This window comes from Salmo salar, chromosome 14, assembly GCF_965601325.2.
Source record: "Salmo salar chromosome 14, fSalSal1, whole genome shotgun sequence".
NCBI classification, from domain to species: Eukaryota; Metazoa; Chordata; class Actinopteri; order Salmoniformes; family Salmonidae; genus Salmo; species Salmo salar.
In genome coordinates this window covers 11,296,589-11,315,552 of record NC_138304.1, presented here as the reverse complement: position 1 = coordinate 11,315,552, position 18,964 = coordinate 11,296,589, and the positions used below count along the sequence as shown (strand labels likewise).

General features: G+C 43.1%; 1 protein-coding gene and 4 non-coding genes across 6 annotated transcripts; all 5 read left to right on the top strand.

Annotated features, from left to right (window-relative positions):
* The first annotated feature begins 583 nt into the window (after positions 1 to 583).
* Positions 584 to 8,125, top strand: eif4a2 (eukaryotic translation initiation factor 4A2). 2 transcript variants are annotated; one of them, XM_014139379.3, is made up of 11 exons: positions 584 to 691; positions 1,478 to 1,538; positions 1,876 to 2,008; positions 2,203 to 2,342; positions 2,745 to 2,913; positions 3,049 to 3,158; positions 6,099 to 6,242; positions 6,595 to 6,732; positions 6,832 to 6,921; positions 7,206 to 7,285; positions 7,384 to 8,125. In XM_014139379.3, the coding sequence occupies exons 1-11, from the start codon at positions 642 to 644 to the stop codon at positions 7,526 to 7,528; spliced, it is 1,260 nt and encodes a 419-aa protein (XP_013994854.1). In that variant the 5' UTR covers positions 584 to 641; the 3' UTR covers positions 7,529 to 8,125. The 2 variants fall into 2 exon arrangements, with proteins under 2 accessions (XP_013994854.1, XP_013994855.1); XM_014139380.3 differs by lacking the exons at positions 584 to 691; positions 1,478 to 1,538 and adding an exon at positions 1,545 to 1,751.
* LOC123726961 (small nucleolar RNA SNORD2) lies at positions 1,707 to 1,777 on the top strand. The gene has a single exon (XR_006759067.1). It is a non-coding gene; the product is annotated as a small nucleolar RNA SNORD2 (small nucleolar RNA).
* On the top strand, positions 2,066 to 2,135 carry LOC123726962 (small nucleolar RNA SNORD2). The gene has a single exon (XR_006759068.1). It is a non-coding gene; the product is annotated as a small nucleolar RNA SNORD2 (small nucleolar RNA).
* Positions 2,601 to 2,671, top strand: LOC123726960 (small nucleolar RNA SNORD2). Its single transcript, XR_006759066.1, has one exon. It is a non-coding gene; the product is annotated as a small nucleolar RNA SNORD2 (small nucleolar RNA).
* Positions 6,333 to 6,510, top strand: LOC123726959 (small nucleolar RNA SNORA81). Its single transcript, XR_006759065.1, has one exon. It is a non-coding gene; the product is annotated as a small nucleolar RNA SNORA81 (small nucleolar RNA).
* Positions 8,126 to 18,964: the final 10,839 nt, after the last annotated feature.

Genomic DNA, 18,964 nt, shown 5'->3' with positions numbered 1-18,964 from the left:
ATTTAGCTATCAAATGCAAGACTTTGTAGTTGGGGTTTTAGTTGTGAGATTGATAATGACATACATTTCTGGGAGGGAATTCATTGATTTGAATGCTTTACATTACACAACAACAAAAACATGTATACATTTTTTTCATGGGCCTGGCCTGGGAAGGTTATAAATCTAGTTAGAAAATAATACAAAACATTCCAAATGTATGAGTGGTAAAACAGGGCGTTACTATACATCAGAAATGAGGAACAGAGGAGACTGAGGTTAGAAATTATTTCATAAAGTTGATATGTTGTCTTGGCAAAGGTGCATGCACCATTTTGAGTAAATTTCCCATAGAATTTAGCTTGCCATACATTTTGACACGATGAGAACGCCGTAGTAACCCAAACACATGCAACTTATGCTGCAATATCCTTCCGCTATAAAATATAGTCTACATATTTTGTTGTTTTCGCTTTGTAGAACGCAGCGTCACAGTATTAACACATAAAACATAAATATTCGTGTATTAAAAATATTGTCTTTGTGTGGAGAATGTCTTGTCTGTCCCGAAAAATGACCCGATTGACTCTTTACATAGCAGTGAAAATAGTCCGGCCGTATAAAATCGCTTGTCCTCCTCGCTGTAGATCTTTTCCAGTCGCATGTTGAAGTTTGAACTGATCATGTCTAGCGATTCTCCTGATTACAACAGGTAAAGCCTTGTTTCCTGGCGTCAAATTAAAATGACATGCATTTTCCATTCATCTTGTAGCTAGCTATTCGTAGGAAACTAGCTAGCTAGGTTGTTTACAACGCCGGACCCCATTGGCATTAGCCTGCTAGCTAAATGTTATTTAACGTTGCTAGCCACGTTAGTGTTCTGTCAAGATGGTAGTTCACGTCCGCCTCATGTTTGACTGAAGCAAAGAATATGCAGAAAAATATACAATTTTATTATCTAGACACAATTTTGACATTCCTACAGTCAGTAAATGTGATGTTTACCACTAAAACCAGCTAGATAACGTCAGATGGTGTCATCCACGGCCTAGTTCCAGCCTAGGTTGACCTAAGTTTCAGCCAGACTAGAGTAATCAATTTATGGCTTTGATTCCAGCTAGTTTGGCTAAATGATCTAGGTAGTTGGCAGACGTTAGCTAGTCAGCTTGCAAACATTGCCACGCACTGACTGAGTTGGTCGCAGGAATAGAAGGGGGGGAAACTTTGTTGATCTTATTGAATTTCATAGGCTTATCAGCCCCAACGAAGATTAGTTAGCTAACATTACATAACTTTTGCCCCATCGGGATGTTGACACGTGCAAGACAAACCAATCAAGTCGACAGTATTTTACTCATCACACTTTCATGTTAAACTTGGCTGATGTGGATTTTCCTGTAATTTATTCACCAACCCTGTCCCAATAACCATATTCTGGTTAATCTGAATGTTTTGGTTGCTCCGTTTGTCTGACTCTGCCCCTTATTTTCACCTATAGCTCAAGAGATCGTGAGCATGACGCAGGGCCAGAGGGGATGGAGCCTGATGGTGTCATCGAGGTACGTTTTCAACTCACTCCTTGCTAAATCCAAACGAGTTTGGTTAAAATAAATGATGGATCTCAGATTATTGGTGTAATCTGTCCGTGACTGCATTGGTCTGAAAGTTTACCTGACTCCTTGCACATCACTTGTTAAAGGGGATTTCAGTTCCCTTCACCAAGGGTTGAGTGAAATGATGGCATTTCATCTTTCGGGACAGACCTGATAATGGTGACTACTTTTTATACTGATCACTCAACCTCAAGCATAGGCCTGCAGTTGACTCACTAATCAACTACTTTTGTCATCTTTATAATTTGAACACCGTAAACTAAATACTAATGTCATTGTGCAGAGCAACTGGAATGAGATTACAGACAACTTTGATGACATGGCCCTGAAGGAGACACTCCTTAGGGGTATTTATGCGTATGGTTTTGAGAAGCCATCGGCCATTCAACAGAGGGCAATCATTCCTTGTATCAAAGGTATGTAAATCAATGGTTTGTTTATACCAATGAATGAAAGTTAAACATCCTGTTATTCATTGAAATGATGGCATACCATCTTTTGGGACTGCAGTAGAGAACTACTTTTTAGTCTTACTGATCACTCAAGTGAATGAGGACTTAATTTGCATTCTGATCATGAAACCCTTTTGCTCTCACCCCCCCCCACCCAGGCTACGATGTCATTGCCCAAGCCCAGTCAGGGACTGGCAAGACTGCCACGTTTGCCATCTCTATTTTGCAGCAGCTGGACATGGAGCAGAAAGAGACCCAGGCTTTGGTACTGGCCCCCACCAGGGAGCTGGCTCAGCAGGTATGCTGTACCTGAGGTCAGGATAAACTTAAGTGTGTATCAGACCAAGGCGGCATATTAAGTCACAAACAAAAAGGTATTTATATTTTCCCCCCTTCCTTCCTTCATGCAAAATCAACAAATTGGACTAAAGGAGGTGATGGATCTCTTAGGATCGGTGTAGTCTCTGTCCATGGCTGCATTGCTCTGAAAGTTGACCTGACTCCTTGCACACCACTTGTTATGGGGGGGTTTCAGTTCCCTTCTGTAACGAGGGTTGAGTGAAATGATGGCATTTCATCTTTCGGGACAGACCTGATAATGGTGACACATTTCTATACTGATCACTCAAGAAACCCTCAAGTCAATATAATGCATTGATGCCAAGAGTAAATCACCATTAAACATTTTGACTCGTTTCAGATCCAGAAGGTGATTCTGGCTCTGGGAGACTACATGGGGGCTGCCTGCCACGCCTGCATTGGGGGCACCAATGTCCGCAACGAGATGCAGAAGCTGACGGCCGAGGCCCCCCACATAGTGGTTGGGACTCCAGGCCGGGTGTTTGACATGCTTAACAGGAGATACCTGTGTAAGTACTCATCAGTGTAAGTATCTGCCATCTGACCAACTCATTTCTCTCGTCCATTGGTATTCTTTAGAGGCCTTCCTAGCTTGTTGATCACAATACACGTGCTAAATTGCAGTTTTGTCTACTATATTATAGCTCCAAAATGCATCAAGATGTTTGTCCTGGACGAAGCTGATGAGATGCTGAGTCGCGGTTTTAAGGATCAGATCTATGAGATCTTTCAGAAACTGAGCACAAACATTCAAGTAGGTCTCTTTTCTTTATATACACACACACGGAACACATATTTATATACATACACACACGTGAAGTGTTGGTTTCATGAGCTGAAATTAAAAGATCCCAGAAAATGACCATACTAAAAGCTTATGTCTCAAATTTGGTGCACAAATTTGTTTACATCCCTGTTAGTGAGCATTTCTCCTTTGCCAAGATGATCCATCCACCTGACAGGTGCGGCATATCAAGAAGCTTATTAACAGGGATGCAAACTAGTCACCTTTCAGCGACATGTACCGTTTTGAATCCAAAATGAGTCGCCTACGTGATCTGTGTAGATCAGATGAAAAAAGGCTCAGCCAATTGTTCACGTGACTGAAGAGACAACCAACTTGCTAGCTACAGCATCAGCTGTGCGCTCTGGAAAGACAGCGGAGAGTGGAAAGGCAGTTTGCCAGTTAGAGCAGCGCGTCCCCTGAACGGTAACGAAGAGGTAGGTGAGAAGCCTGACCACGGGGGTGGGAAGGTGATGAAGCTTACTTCATGAGCTGTGACCGAAAAACACTGGCGTTTGAGGTGAGGGAGCGCGTGTGGTGGAACAAGAATTGTTAGCGTTGTTAAGTATCTTGCTAGCTGGATTGACTTCTCCATTAGCTAGCCAGAGAAATGTTGAGCAATTTAGGTGATCAAATAATTAACTTTATGATGTGAAAATTAGCTGGCTAATAAAGTCGGACCGCTAGCTAACATTAGTAACCTAACCAATTCGCTCTAGTATTAAGTGGTTTACGACTCCTTGCCGTTCCTGTTCCAATCTGTGAAATGTTAGTTTATCTATGAATTATTGTTTTCCCTCTACGGTATGTGGTTAATTTTCAGAATGAATTGGGTAAAAAATGAGGTGTTAGTTGTTAAACAAGTGGATTCAGGGATCAAGTGTAGCTGGGCCTGGCTTAAGCTAGATGCCACTAGAGGTGAAAGGAACACCACACACTTTCTCTCTTGTTCACTTTATCAATCCAGTGGATAAAAAGGAGTATGCCAACAAAGGGTCTCATGCTCTGCTGGCACATTGTAGAACCGATGTACACTTGGCCTGTGGAAAATGTAATAATGTGCAGTGTAGCCCAAAGATATTGCTTTTGTTGTGTTGAACTTGCCAGTAACACGTGAGGGAAGGGGGATTATTACATTTTTATTCAGTGAACGTTATTTTTGCACACATGTAGCCTTGTGCACTTGATTGACATTTTCTGTAGTTGCCACTATAATGGAGCAAAAATAGAATGCCTATTTCATTCTATTTCTGTCTCAGATGATACCGCAGGTGATGAATTTCTACTCAGTCTCAGGGAAGCTCATCTGCATGGTCGTCCTCACCAGGGTCTTGACCTGACTGCAGTTTGGCGTCGTAACCGACTTGTGGGAAAATGCTCACCTGCGATGGCCACTGGCACACTGGAGAGGTGTGTTCTTCACAGATGAGTGTTTCAACAGTACCGAGCACACTGTATGCTGTCGTGTGGGCAAGTTGTTTGCTGAAGTTAACGTTGTGAAGCGTGGCCCATGGTGGTGGGGTTATGGTATGGGCAGGAATAAGCTGTGAGCACATTAGCATTTGATCAATGGCAATTTGAATGCAGAGACGGTGATATGATCCTGAGGCCCATTGTCGTGCCATTTAATCCACTGCCATAACCTCATGTTTCAGCATAATGCACGGCCCTATGCCGGATGGATCTGTACACAATTCCTGGAAGCTGAACATTTCCCAGGACCATGGCCTGCATACTCACCAGACATGTCACCCATCGATAATATTAGGGATGCTCTGGATCGACGTTATTCAGCAACTTCCCACAGCCATTTAAGAGGAGTGGAAAACATTCCACAACAATCAACAGCCTGATCAACTCTATGCGAAGATGTGTTGCGCTGTATGAGGCAAATGGCAGTAATCTATGAATTTCACGATTGGGCAGGGGCGCAGCCATAGGCCCACCCACTTATTAGCCTTGCCCAGCCTCTTAGTAGCCAGGCTCAGTCAATCAGAATTAGTTTTTCCCCACAAGGGTGTTTATTACAGACAGATACTCAGTTTCATCAGCTGTCCAGGTGGCTGGTCTCAGACGATCCCGCAGGTGACTTAAGCTGGATGTGGAGGACCTAGGCTGGCGCGGTTACACATGGCCTGCGGTTGTGAGGCCGGTTGGCTGTACTGCCAAATTCTCAAACTGTTCGAGGTGGCTTATGGTAGATGCATTAAAATCTCAAACAGCTCTGGTGAACATTCCTGCAGTTTGCATGCCAGTTGCACTCTCCCTCAACTTGAGACATCTGTAGTATTGTGTCCACTGCACATTTTATTGTCCCCAGCACAAGGTGCATCTGTGTAATGATCATGCTGTTTAATCAGCTTCTTGAAATGCTACACGTGGATGGATTATCTTGGCAAAGAAGAAATTCTCACAAAAATCCTAACCAAAAATTATAATTAATTAAATGTATATATATATATAATAATTTTTGGTTAGGATTTTTTTCTGGGGTCTTATTTCAGCTCATGAAACATGGGACCAACACTTTACATGTTGCATTTTTGTACAGTAACTCAGTAAAATGTTGTGCAAGTATACACAACTATTTAGCATTCTTTGCTGAAGAGCATAGGAGCTGAACCTGTGACCTTGTATTCACAAGGCAATCATATGGGGTTGTTTTCCCTAGTCACCCCACTTCCACATAAAGTAACTGGTTAGCTTGGTTTATGCAATAAAGCTAGCAAAGTATTGCGTGGAAGGAGAGCACTTCGCGCTGTGCTGGAAATGCGTCGTGGTCTAACCTCGTTCTTAATATTCGTTAACTTCTCTCTCCTGGCCCAGTGCAACAATGAATCAGCAACTTTGGATGACATGTGCATTTCTCCAGTTCACAGGGCAACAAGTGTTTCTCCGGTATCTCCACAGGTGGTCCTCCTCTCTGCTACCATGCCTGCGGATGTCCTGGAGGTGACCAAGAAGTTCATGCGAGAGCCCATTCGCATCCTGGTGAAGAAGGAGGAGCTTACCCTGGAGGGTATCAAGCAGTTCTACATCAATGTAGAGCGCGAGGTGGGTTGTGTTCACCAACGCCATGGCTCCACATTTATTCAGTTGCAAATATTGAGTTCCTGTAGTCCAACCAAGTGTGTATAGTGTTTCCCTTTTTTTTTTAAAGCACCCTGCTAAAATTGTGGGGGTGTAGCCTCTGGGCTTGACCCTTGCAGGCATGCGAGTATGGGTACACCAAGCAAGAAAAGTGAAGGCGGTGTCGCAAATGAGACTAGGGTGGACCGCTTACTGTCCGGTGTCTTATGTTTCAAGATTCTGTGCTACAATCTAATGTTCCATTTAGAAATAATTTGTCATAAGGCTAGCCAGGCCTGCTCAGTAAAATAAGTTGTACCCTTCCTGTTTCTTCCAGGAGTGGAAGTTGGACACGCTGTGCGACCTGTACGAGACTCTGACAATCACTCAGGCAGTCATCTTCCTCAACACCAGGAGGAAGGTTGACTGGCTGACAGAAAAGATGCACGCGAGGGACTTTACTGTCTCTGCTCTTGTAAGACCACCAGAAAACATTGCTAATGGAATGGACAGTTGTATTATAAAGTTCAGGTTGAATGAACATGTTTTAAAATTATACTTTTTTTTTTTTTAGCATGGAGACATGGATCAGAAGGAAAGGGATGTGATCATGAGGGAGTTCAGGTCTGGCTCCAGCAGAGTGCTCATCACTACTGACTTACTGGTGAGGCTAGAATATCACTGATCTGTCATTAGTGATGATTTAACATGGGTACATGTTGCGTTATCCCCAAATGCAACCCCAAGGGTTTTTCTCTGCGACGGGCCCTTTTATGGCTTAGCACTAATACCTTTTGGGAGATGAAAGGTCTGTTCTCCACCACGGGTTTCTCTCGCTGTAGGAATCTGTTAATGTCAGACTACATTTAAAATCAAATGTGCTTTTGACATTCATGTCGGTGCCTCAACTTTGCTTCCTTTTAACTAGTGTTTGTGTTGATATTCCAGGCTCGAGGAATTGATGTGCAGCAGGTTTCCCTTGTCATAAACTATGACCTTCCTACAAACCGAGAGAATTATATTCACCGGTATGTAGTCTGAAATAGACGCCTTGTGGTATGAGTCTTTAATGTAATGGCAAAAGTTTGCTCTTGGACCTGACATTTGTTTCCCCTCATTTCTACAGAATTGGTCGCGGTGGCCGTTTTGGCAGAAAAGGCGTGGCTATTAACTTTGTGACCGAAGAGGACAAGCGTATCCTTCGGGATATCGAGACGTTTTACAATACGACTGTTGACGAGATGCCTTTGAACGTGGCTGACCTGATTTGAACCGGTGGTTTGAGGATTTATTTGTAGCGCGGTGCTAGCGGTCGTACACTTGCATTGTGCTTACATTATTGTTCGAGGTAAACTTCTCTCAATGCTATGCCTGAATCAGACTTCGGATATTTGTAGGATAAGGCGACGTCGATGGTCTCTCGTGGACAGTTGTAGATTCTAACCTTTTTAGAGATTGTTGGTCAGAGCTCCAAAAGCCTTGGCGACAGGTACCATTATGGTTCTCATCGGTTTATTTCAGTGTTCAACTAAGGTTTGTGTAGTAGATGTGCTTCACCGTTTAGTGATCTTCTTGTGGACAAAACGGTATAAGTGCTGTATTAAGTCTGATAATTATGTTACGCTAACATATGTTCTGTGTAATTGCAATTCTGTACTTTTTGTTATAGATTTAACCCTCTATTTTATGCAATGTGTTAAAGTGTACTATATTTTATCACTTTGTCCAAGTCCTTGGTTTTACCATATTTTGCTCACATGCAGTTTACCTCTTAGTTTTCCAGAACTCAACGTTTTGAGCGTGTAGCTATTTTCCCTGAAACTATGAATGTATTAATAAAACCAAACTTGCTGTACTAAATTATACAATGCGTTGACATTTGTTTAATGTTTAAATAGTTGAATTGCCTTCTCAAACCTCTCCCTGGGGACCTCGGGCAGTTTCATGCGTTTATCTATACCAGAGCTAGCTACCTGATTTTTAGCTTATCAATTAATATCCAGCCCTTGTTTAGATATAATCAGGTGTGCTACAATCAGGGAGGGAGGCTTGAGTCTTGTCAGTTTTCCCCTAGCAAACAGCTGATTTTAAAGTGGCGCAGATGGCTTTTGCATAATTCCTGTTCCTATACATCCCAGGAATAACTTTGTTTTTGGTGCATTTTCTGACACGCGAGCACTTACGATCATTTTCACATTCTCATAAATACATTTTTGGGTATGACAAAGCATTTGTCAAAATTCCAAGGTAATATAGAGTGGGAAAGCGGCCATGTTGGCGGTAGTTAGGCTAGTGGTTAGAGCATTAGGCCAGTAACCTGAAGATTGCGAGATTGAATCCCTGAGCTGACAAGGTAAAAAAAATCTGTCATTCTGCCCCTGAACAAGGTAGTTAACCCACTGTTCCTAGGACGTCACTGTAAATAAGAATTTGTCCTTAGCTGTCTTGTGTAGTTAATATAAAAATAAATGTATCTGGACAATTGACTAGTAAATTGAAAGATCTGTCCAGCACCGGGGTCTATGCAGACCTGTGCACCATAGTCTGATTGGCTATGTGTGTTCTGACACTAGGCCTATATGCAAATAAGCCATTTGCTTTGAACTGGACTGATTTGCAGTAGTGAGTTTATAATTACAACGCATTCGCCATAGGATACACCTGCATGGATTTCCGCAAATATGTAAAATCCGCTTACATTTGGGTACTTCACAATCCTATTGATCAAACAACCATGAAAAGTTAGGCTCTCAGTTGCCTATGCACATCAATATCTACTAATGCTAGCCAAAGCGAGATGAGCTAAAACCTAATGAGAACCTTGGATAAACCTACAACTTTTTCAGCTAGTTGGCCGTCAAAATTGCACTGGCTAACTATGTGGAATAGTAGCCTGCTCATCGTTCTGCAGCATGTATGCTAATCCCAACCCACGTTTTGACAACTGAATAGGAACTTGCCTATCTGACCATTTTAGCGATGCCATATAAATTCGACAACTAAGAGATGAGCAACAGTGTTTGCGGTATGGATTGTGTGTGGTGACTAACAGTTCAAGTTCAGCGACGCGATTCACATATTGAACAGAATTAGCCGACCAGCCTAATGAAACAAGCATGGAGCAGGTCTCGAACCCTCAACCTTTTGGCTCGAAGTCCAGTGCGCTATCGACTGTGCCCCAAAAGCATGCTCGTGCGGTAGAGTCGATATCCGTGCTTATAAACCCAGGGTCGTTACATGCTGACTACACCGCTCGCGCATGAATACATCTTGAAATCTATATTATTCAATTATTGCACCCCCACTGCTCGCGCGTGCCAACGAGCGTCTGCGTTGCCAAAATAGAAGTCAGTTCTATTTCTGATGCAGATTGCGCTGCAAGTCCTGCCTCTCCCATCTCATTGGTTTATAGAAGCAGGTACCCACGTGCCATCTCCTCATTGGTTATACACACGTGGGTGACTGAAGACGAACGAGGTCAGTGGCTGTAATGCACTTAATTTATGAAAGTTGCCGATCGCAATATAAAGTCGAGAAGAAAAAGCCTGGAAGGATGAGAGATGATTAGAAATGATTCGGTTGACCGGTTTATGTGTGGATTAATTGGTGGAGTAGAGGACCTTGTGCATTTCAGGTAAAAAAAACCAACTCTGTTTATATCCTTGGCAACGCAGACGCTCGTTGACTGCGGGTGCAATTATTGAATAACATAGATTTCTACATTTATTTTGCAGCGCACGCGACGTGAGCAGTGTAGTCAGGGTATTATAGGAACTCGCTTCACCGGCCAAGCACACGCACTGTCGTGGATGCAAGGTCCGATCACTTCTGACACCAATGCAATGAAACAAGCAGGGCGCAGGTCTCGAACCCTCGACCTTCTAGGCCGAAGTCCAGTGCGCTATCGACTGTGCCCCAAAAGCATGCTTGTGCGGCAGAGTCTATATCCGTGCTTATAAACCCAGGGTCGTTGCAATAGGATGCTTTATATAGCATTTTAACATAAAACAAAATATACATATTTGTCCAGCCGTTGATGCTTACAGATGTGCATAATATACCGCGACCATAAACAAAAAAGTACAGTATTCACTCCAAATACTAACAAAAACGGGACACACCAAAGCAGCGCAATTGAAGTTGAATTCACCAATGCGAGTTCATCAGGCTGTAATTTAATAAAGTAAATGACTAAACTTTTGACTCATTTAGACTCGCTTGTGTGTCCTAATCGGACCGCGGGCCTTGTTTGACACGTGCGCTAGCCTATTAGACACGTTAGGACTGACTTGTGGTCATTGCCCTTGCTAGTTTGATTGTATTGACATTCCCAACCTTATTTACAGTCGTCCGTTTTTGTTCCAAATATTGAGTCATTGAAACTGAAACTGCATCCGGAATGGGTGGCGGCAGAAAACAATGTACCAGGCCGTCTGTGATTTACAACCTGTTAGCAATATTTTTTGTACTACCAAGTAATGTATTTTTGAATTATATTAATAATGCATTGAATTCCTATCTATTCAGCAAACAATGCCTTACTGTACGTTGTGGAATTTTGAGGAAAATAAAACCTATTTTTAAAACCTCAGCTATAAAGTTGGTTTTGAAGTATAAACTGGAAATTTGATATTTGTGACTGATATTATGTTGTCTGTTTGTTTCATATCTGCAAAGTAGTTCAAACGCTGTCAGTTCCGCTTGAAATTAATTGCATTATAAACTGAAAATCAGGGTTAGCTGATTATTGGAGGCAGGTGTATTACCTGGGGCAAAAGGGACACCAATCAGACCGTTGAGGACTGGAGTTGCCCATCTCTGTGTTATAGCAATGTGGTGCCAGACGGCACAGCCGACTACATCGCACGCAACTATTGGTTAATGCATGCAATGTCTGAGCAGAGGAACACTACAATGGTTTAGTTCCCTCAAATAACTCTGGACCTCGAAGCCAGTTCCGCTGTGTTTTTCATTGTTCCCCTCTGAACAGGGACTAATTTAGACATGGGACACCAGGTGGGTGCAATTAATTCAGGTAGAACAGAACACCAGCAGGCTCTGGACCTCGTATTGTAAGCGTTAAAGACCCCTGGTGTAGTTGATACGCGATCTTGTCCAATGAGAACATGACTTCTTAGGATGTTTTCACACTTGGTCCCTTTCAGACAGTTTTTGTGAACGGTTCGCTTACATTTTTGTGCAGTGTGAACACGCCAAATGAACTCAGACTCCTCAAAAGAGCCCCTGAAGCAAACCGAACTGAGACCATCACAAGAGGTGGTCTGAGTTTGGTTCTCTTAAATATTGGGGTCTGGTTCCCTTTTTTAGGGCAACGTGAACACTAAGCTCCCCAGGTTTGCTTGTCATGATTCCCGCACCACACACTAGACTACTGCAACACCGTTTCCCCTGACATAACCCCTCACATTGGTGCCACAAAAGAAAGAAGATGATGTGAAGGTTGTGCTGTTTTTTTGGATATTGATTAGCGATTGTCAAGGACGCACAGAAGGTTTTTAGTTCAGATTATTTGTTTGCAATGTGTGATTTATAAGCTAAGAGAGCTTCTGAAGCTGTTTATTAATTGTGGGGTTTGAATAGTGTGAGAAGACAACATATTTGGTGACATAACATAGGATACGAAATCTATTCTCCCTCTTAAAGGCGCAGTAGCCAACCTTGGGTGTACAATATAATTACGGCATTATTTATTCTGTAGTTATTCTATTGCTATTTATTCTGTTAGCAATAAAATGTACATGTTAATAGTATCTTCTGATTACAATTCATGTCTCATATTTGAATTTAAACGCAATCTATTAGCTTCCAAAGTGTAAGTAGGTGTATCTAGCTGTCCGATAACACATTCTGATTGAATGTCTAGTCTTGCACTTTGTAAAAACTCAGAGGCATGTTGGAAAAAGATCTTGATTCCTTTCTAAAGGATTCGGTCCACAAAATAGGTGAAGTGAACTGGCAAAAGAGTTGACTCATTCAAAGGCAAGGGCAGTGTGAATACAAAGAGCGCTGAGTTATTTTGTTTCTTTTTGACCCCATTTTAAAGAGGACTCTACAGCCTTAGTTAAAAAAAATGTCATGTCACGTCAGAACAGCATCTTCTGCTGTGCCATACAGGACTGAGGCCTTTCTCAGTAGCTCAATATTGCCACCTAGTGGATCAAAGCCAGCATATATTGTGGAGAACCTATGGTGTGTCCTATTACACCAATCAAGGACAAACAGTAGATGTCGATGCTCACTGAGTATTAGGATATTGTTGCAGAAGGCTGCTAGTGGAGTTGCCAGCTAATGATTTCCAAAATTGTCTCTTAGTGAACAAATGGTTTCTCTTATGATTTGACTAAGTGACTAGTAGTCAATGGATAACTATTGAGTACTTGCACACTTAGAGGTGCCATACTTTAGTAGCATTACATATGGGAGCATAGACACATCTGTATGTAACAACACAGAAACGGCCTACATGGACTGTTTACTCAGAGATTATGGATATACTCGGACTGGTCTCAAGTCTGGGACATACTCGAATTCAGGACACTCAAGTTAGTATGATATGTTACATTTGATATGGTTATATAAGACAGAAGGTTAATTAAGGCAAAAACATTTGGAGGGTGGTTGATCGGGCGTATAACGTAAACATCTAGCAATCCAAAAGTTGCATGTTAGAATGTCATCACTGACAATTTGTGCTATTTGGCAACTTTGAAAATACTTCACATGTTAGCTAACCCTCACCCTAATCCTTTTAGCTGACCTTTAACCTAAATCCTAACCTTAAGCCCTAGCCTAGCTAATGTTAGCCAGCTAGCCACGCCACCAGTTAGCCACGCCTAGCCACAACAAATTGGAATTTGTAACATACACGTCTTGCAAATTAGTAACTTAATGTACGAATTGCAATTCGTAACATATCATACAAAATAGATGATGGACATCGACAAACTAACACATACAGTGAGGGAAAAAAGTATTTGATCCCTGCTGATTTTGTACGTTTGCCCACTGACAAAGAAATGATCAGTCTATAATTTGAATGGTAGGTTTATTTGAACAGTGAGAGAAAAAAATAATTTAAAAAATCCAGAAAAACGCATGTCAAAAATTTTATAAAATGATTTGCATTTTAATGAGGGAAATAAGTATTTGACCCCTCTGCAAAACATGACTTAGTACTTGGTGGCAAAACCCTTGTTGGCAATCACAGAGGTCAGACGTTTCTTGTAGTTGGCCACCAGGTTTGCACACATCTCAGGAGGGATTTTGTCCCACTCCTCTTTGCAGATCTTCTCCAAGTCATTAAGGTTTTGAGGCTGACGTTTGGCAACTCGAACCTTCAGCTCCCTCCACATATTTTCTATGGGATTAAGGTCTGGAGACTGGCTAGGCCACTCCAGGACCTTAATGTGCTTCTTTTTGAGCCACTCCTTTGTTGCCTTGGCCGTGTGTTTTGGGTCATTGTCATGCTGGAATACCCATCCACGACCCATTTTCAATTCCCTGGCTAAGGGAAGGAGGTTCTCACCCAAGATTTGACGGTTCATGGCCCCGTCCATCGTCCCTTTGATGCGGTGAAGTTGTCCTGTCCCCTTAGCAGAAAAACACCCCCAAAGCATGTTTCCACCTCCATGTTTGATGGTGGGGATGGTGTTCTTGGGGTCATAGGCAGCATTCCTCCTCCTCCAAACACGTCGAGTTGAGTTGATGCCATAGAGCTCCATTTTGGTCTCATCTGACCACAACACTTTCACCCAGTTGTCCTCTGAATCATTCAGATGTTCATTGGCAAACTTCAGACGGGCATGTATATGTGCTTTCTTGAGCGGGGGACCTTGCGGGCGCTGCAGGATTTCAGTCCTTTACGGCATAGTGTGTTACCAATTGTTTTCTTGGTGACTATGGTCCCAGCTGCCTTGAGATCATTGACAAGATCCTCCCGTGTAGTTCTGGGCTGATTCCTCACCGTTCTCATGATCATTGCGATTCCACGAGGTGAGATTTTGCATGGAGCCCCAGGCCGAGGGAGATTGACAGTTCTTTTGTGTTTCTTCCATTTGCGAATAATTGCACCAACTGTTGTCACCTTCTCACCAAGCTGCTTGGCGATGGTCTTGTAGCCCATTCCAGCCTTGTGTAGGTCTACAATCTTGTCCCTGACATCCTTGGAGAGCTCTTTGGTCTTGGCCATGGTGGAGAGTTTGGAATCTGATTGATTGATTGCTTCTGTGGACAGGTGTCTTTTATACAGGTAACAAACTGAGATTAGGAGCACTCCCTTTAAGAGTGTGCTCCTAATCTCAGCTCGTTACCTGTATAAAAGACACCAGGGAGCCAGAAATCTTTCTGATTGAGAGGGGGTCAAATACTTATTTCCCTCATTAAAATGCAAATCAGTTTATTTTTGTTGTTGTTATTCTGTCTCTCACTGTTCAAATAAACCTACCATTAAAATTATAGACTGATCATTTCTTTGTCAGTGAGCAAACGTACAAAATCAGCAGGGGATCAAATACTTTTTCCCTCACTGTATCATACGAATCAATTATCCAAATCTCTCTGCATGTGTATAGGTCTGAGGCAGGCAGGCAGGTTAGTTATAATTATAGTCTGCCTCAGGAGTACTGAGCAGCTCAGTGAATGCGTAATTGGCTATGATATGTGCATTTATTTTTAGCACATCAACTCTGTTCTTTGACTCCCACGTTCACAGAAGTCAATGCAATTATACTGGCAGGGACGCTTTGGGAGGGAGGAGAGAAGAAAAATCTATTAACTCATATTGGATATTTAGATGACTTCAGAGTGTCTGATCCTGCTTGGTCTGGTTTTCCTGCAGAGAAGCCAGTCTTCCAAAGGACTGGAGCACTAGAGAGAAACATGGAAATAGAAGTTGATTATTGTAAAGCTACAATCTTGAAGCGATAACCAACTAAAAGGAATATGTTTGGGTAGTTTTGTCATTCTGAACAGGACGTTACAATAGCAACCCAAGGGCAAAATGAAAGTTTAAGCTAAATGTGCAGTATAGTGGCTATGAATCGTTGGAGGTAGGTTGTTGGACCCTGTTTTGGACTCCTCTTTTAACCATTTGAGTGAATTATTCTCTGTGGCGTTGCCTTGGAAACAGGCCTCCTGTTTGGAGAGCGGCTAATCTCAAAGATATCCCTACGCACCTCTTTCAGCATGAGTCGTGGGCCATCAGGCATAGAAAACACACAAATAGGAAAATGCGAGGGATATACACTATATACAAAAGTATGTGGACACCCCTTCAAATTAGTGGATTTGGCTATTTCAGCCGCACCCATTTCTGACAGGTGTATAAAATCAAGCACACGGCCAATCAATCTTTTTAGACAAACATTGCCAGGAGAATGGCCCGTACTGAAGAGCTCAGGGACTTTCAACGTGCCACCTTTCCAACAAGTCAGTTTCTCAAATTTCTGCCCTGCTAGAATGGCCCTGGCAACTGTAAGTGCTGTTATTGTGAAGTGAAAACATCTAGGAGCAACAACGGCTCAGCCCCGAAGTGGTAGGTCACACAAGCTCACAGAACCGGACTGCCAAGTGCTGAAGCAAGCAGTGAGTAAAAATCATCTGTCCTCCGAGTTCCAAAAGGCCTCTGGAAGCAACGTCAGCACAAGTACTGTTTGTCGTGAGCTTCGCGCACAGACCACTATGCGCAATGCCAAGTGTCGGCTGGAGTGGTACACTACATGACCAAAACTATGTGGACACCTGCTCGTCATGGGCATTAATATGGAGTTGGTCCCCCCTTTAATTCTATAGCAGCCTCACCACTCTTCTGGGAAGGCTTTCCACAAGATGTTTGATCATTACTGCGGTGACGTGCTTCCGTTCAGCCACAAGAGCATTTGTGAGGTGTTCGATGGGATTGAGGTCAGGGCTCTCTGCAGGCCAGTCAAGTTCTTCCACACCGATCTTGACAAACCATTTCTGTATGGACCTTGCTTTGTGCACGGGGGCATTGTCATGCTGAAACAGGAAAGGGCCTTCCCCAAACTATTGCCACAAAGTTGGAAGCACAGAATCGTCTAGAATGTCATTGTACTGTATGCTGTAGCATTAAGATTTCTCTTCACTGGAACTAATGGGCCTAGCCCGAACCATGAAAAACAGCCCCAGACCATTATTCCTCCTCCACCAAACTTTACAGTTGGCACTATGCATTGGGGCAGGTAGCGTTCTCCTGGCATCCACCAAACCCAGATTCATCTGTCAGACTTCCAGATCGTGTAGCTCAGTCGGTAGAGCATGGCGCCCGCAACGGCAGAATTGTGGGTTCGATTCCCACGAGGGACTAGTATGATAATGAATGCACTTTCATGGTTCGGGCTAGGTCCTAGTTCCATAAGAGCGTCTGCTAAATGACTTAAATGTAAAATGAAGCATGATTCATCACTCCAGAGAATGTGTTTTCACTGCTCCAGAGTCCAATGGTGACAAGCTTTATATCACTCCAGCTGACGCTTGGCATTGCGCGTGGTGATCTGTGTACGGCCATGGAAACTCATTTCATGAACCTCCCGACGAATAGTTATTGTGCTGACCTTGCTTCCTGGCAGTTCGGAACTCGGTAGTGAGTGTTGCAACCGAGGACAGACAATTTTTATGCACTCGGCGGTCCCGTTCTGTGAGCTTGTGTGGCATAACACGCGATGACCGGGGCAGCTCTAGCAGGGCAGAAAGAACGAACTGACTTGTTGGAAAGGTGGCGTCCTATGACTGTGACTCTTTGAAAGTCACTGAGCTCTTCAGTAAGGCCATTCTCCTGCCAATGTTTGTCCTTGGAGATTGCATGACTGTGTGCTCGATTTTTATACACCTGTCAGCAACGGGTGTGGCTGAAATAGCCGGATCCACTTATTTGAAGGGGTGTGCAATACTTTTGTAAATATATTGTATATAAGGGTTACATTTTTTTTTATTCATTATTTTTGTACATTTCAACCACTTATCTTACTCAAGCCACAAAATCACTCACTCAAAACGATTGTCGATTGTTATTGTGGAGACCGAAAAGCCCAGTTTTAATGTCTTACATCAATAGCAATAGAGCTCCAGTTTTTAAGCTACTGTCACTGAGGACCTGAAATTGTCCCTTCACGCAACAGCGCCCCTTCAACCTCAGCAGGCTGAAGAAATTTGACTTGGCCCCAAAGACTCTCACGATCTTCTACATATGCACCATTGAAAGTATTCTGTCGGGCTGTATCAATGCCTGGTACGGCAACTGCATCGCCCGCAACCGCAGGGCTCCCCAGAGGGTGGTCAGCCAAACGCACCATCGGGGGCACACTGCCTGCCCTCCAGGACATCGACAGCACCCGGTGTCAAAGGAAGGCCAAGAGGATCGACAAGGACCTCAACCACCCGAGCCACCCCGTTTCCATCTAGAAGGCGGAGACAGTAGAGATGCATCAAAGCTGGGAACGAGAGACTGATAAAACAGCTTCTGTCTCCAAGCCCTCTGACTGTTAAACAGTCATCACTAGCCGGCCTATGCCCAGTACCCTGCCCTGAGCCTTAGACACTGTCACTAGCTGGCTACCACCCGGTATTCTACCCGGCACCTTAGAGACTGCTGCCCTATGTACATAGTCATTGAACACTGGTCACTTTAATAATGTTTACATACTGTTTTACCCACTTTATGTGTATATACTGTATTCTAGTCATGGCTCATCCTATATAACTACTGATGTACACACCTTTTCTATACACACACCATTCACATACAGTACATATACATTGAGTGTACAAAACATTAAGAACGCCTGCTCTTTCCATGACATAGACTGACCAGGTGAGTCCAGGTGAAAGCTATGATCCCTTATTGATGTCAATCAGTGTAGATGAAGGGAGGAGACAGGTTAACAGAGGATTTTTAAGCCTTGAGACAATTGAAACATGTAATGTGTGCCATCGAGAGGCTGAATGGGCAAGACAAAATATTTAAGTGCCTTTGAACAGGGTATGGTATTAAGTGCCAGGCGTATGGGTTTGTGTCAAGAACTGGAACGTTGCTGGGTTTTTCACACTCATCAGTTTCCCGTGTGTATCAAGAATGGTCCACCACCCAAAGGACATCCAGCCAACTTGACACAGATGTGGGAAGCATTGGAGTCAACATGGGCCAGCATCCCTGTGGGACGCTTTCAACACTTTGTAGAGTCCAAGCCCCGACAAATTGAGGCTATTCTGAGGGCATATATATTAGGAAGGTGGTCCTAATGCTTGGTATACTCAGTGTATATTTAGTTATATTCTGGACTCTGATATTGCTCGTTCTGATATGTCTTAATTTGTTATTTTTTTTACTGTTGGATTGTGTGTGTATTATTGTATTGCTAGATATTGCTGCACTGTTGGAGCTAAAAAACATAAGTATTTCACTGCACCTGCGAAAAGATCTGCCAAAATGTGTACGTGACCAATAAACATTGATTTGATTTGACATCCTCGAAAAACTCCCACTGCCTGAAACAAAAGTGAAATTATGTCAACAGCCGTCAGACAGAATGTCCACAGGAACACAACCCAGAGCTGTGTGATGAGGCTTGTGTTTCACTCTCATCTCACCCACTCCCCCGCTGCTCAACATGCGGTGCTATGGAGAAGTGAAAACCCATGAAAGGGGTTGGTGCTGTTCTGTTTTCTCCAAG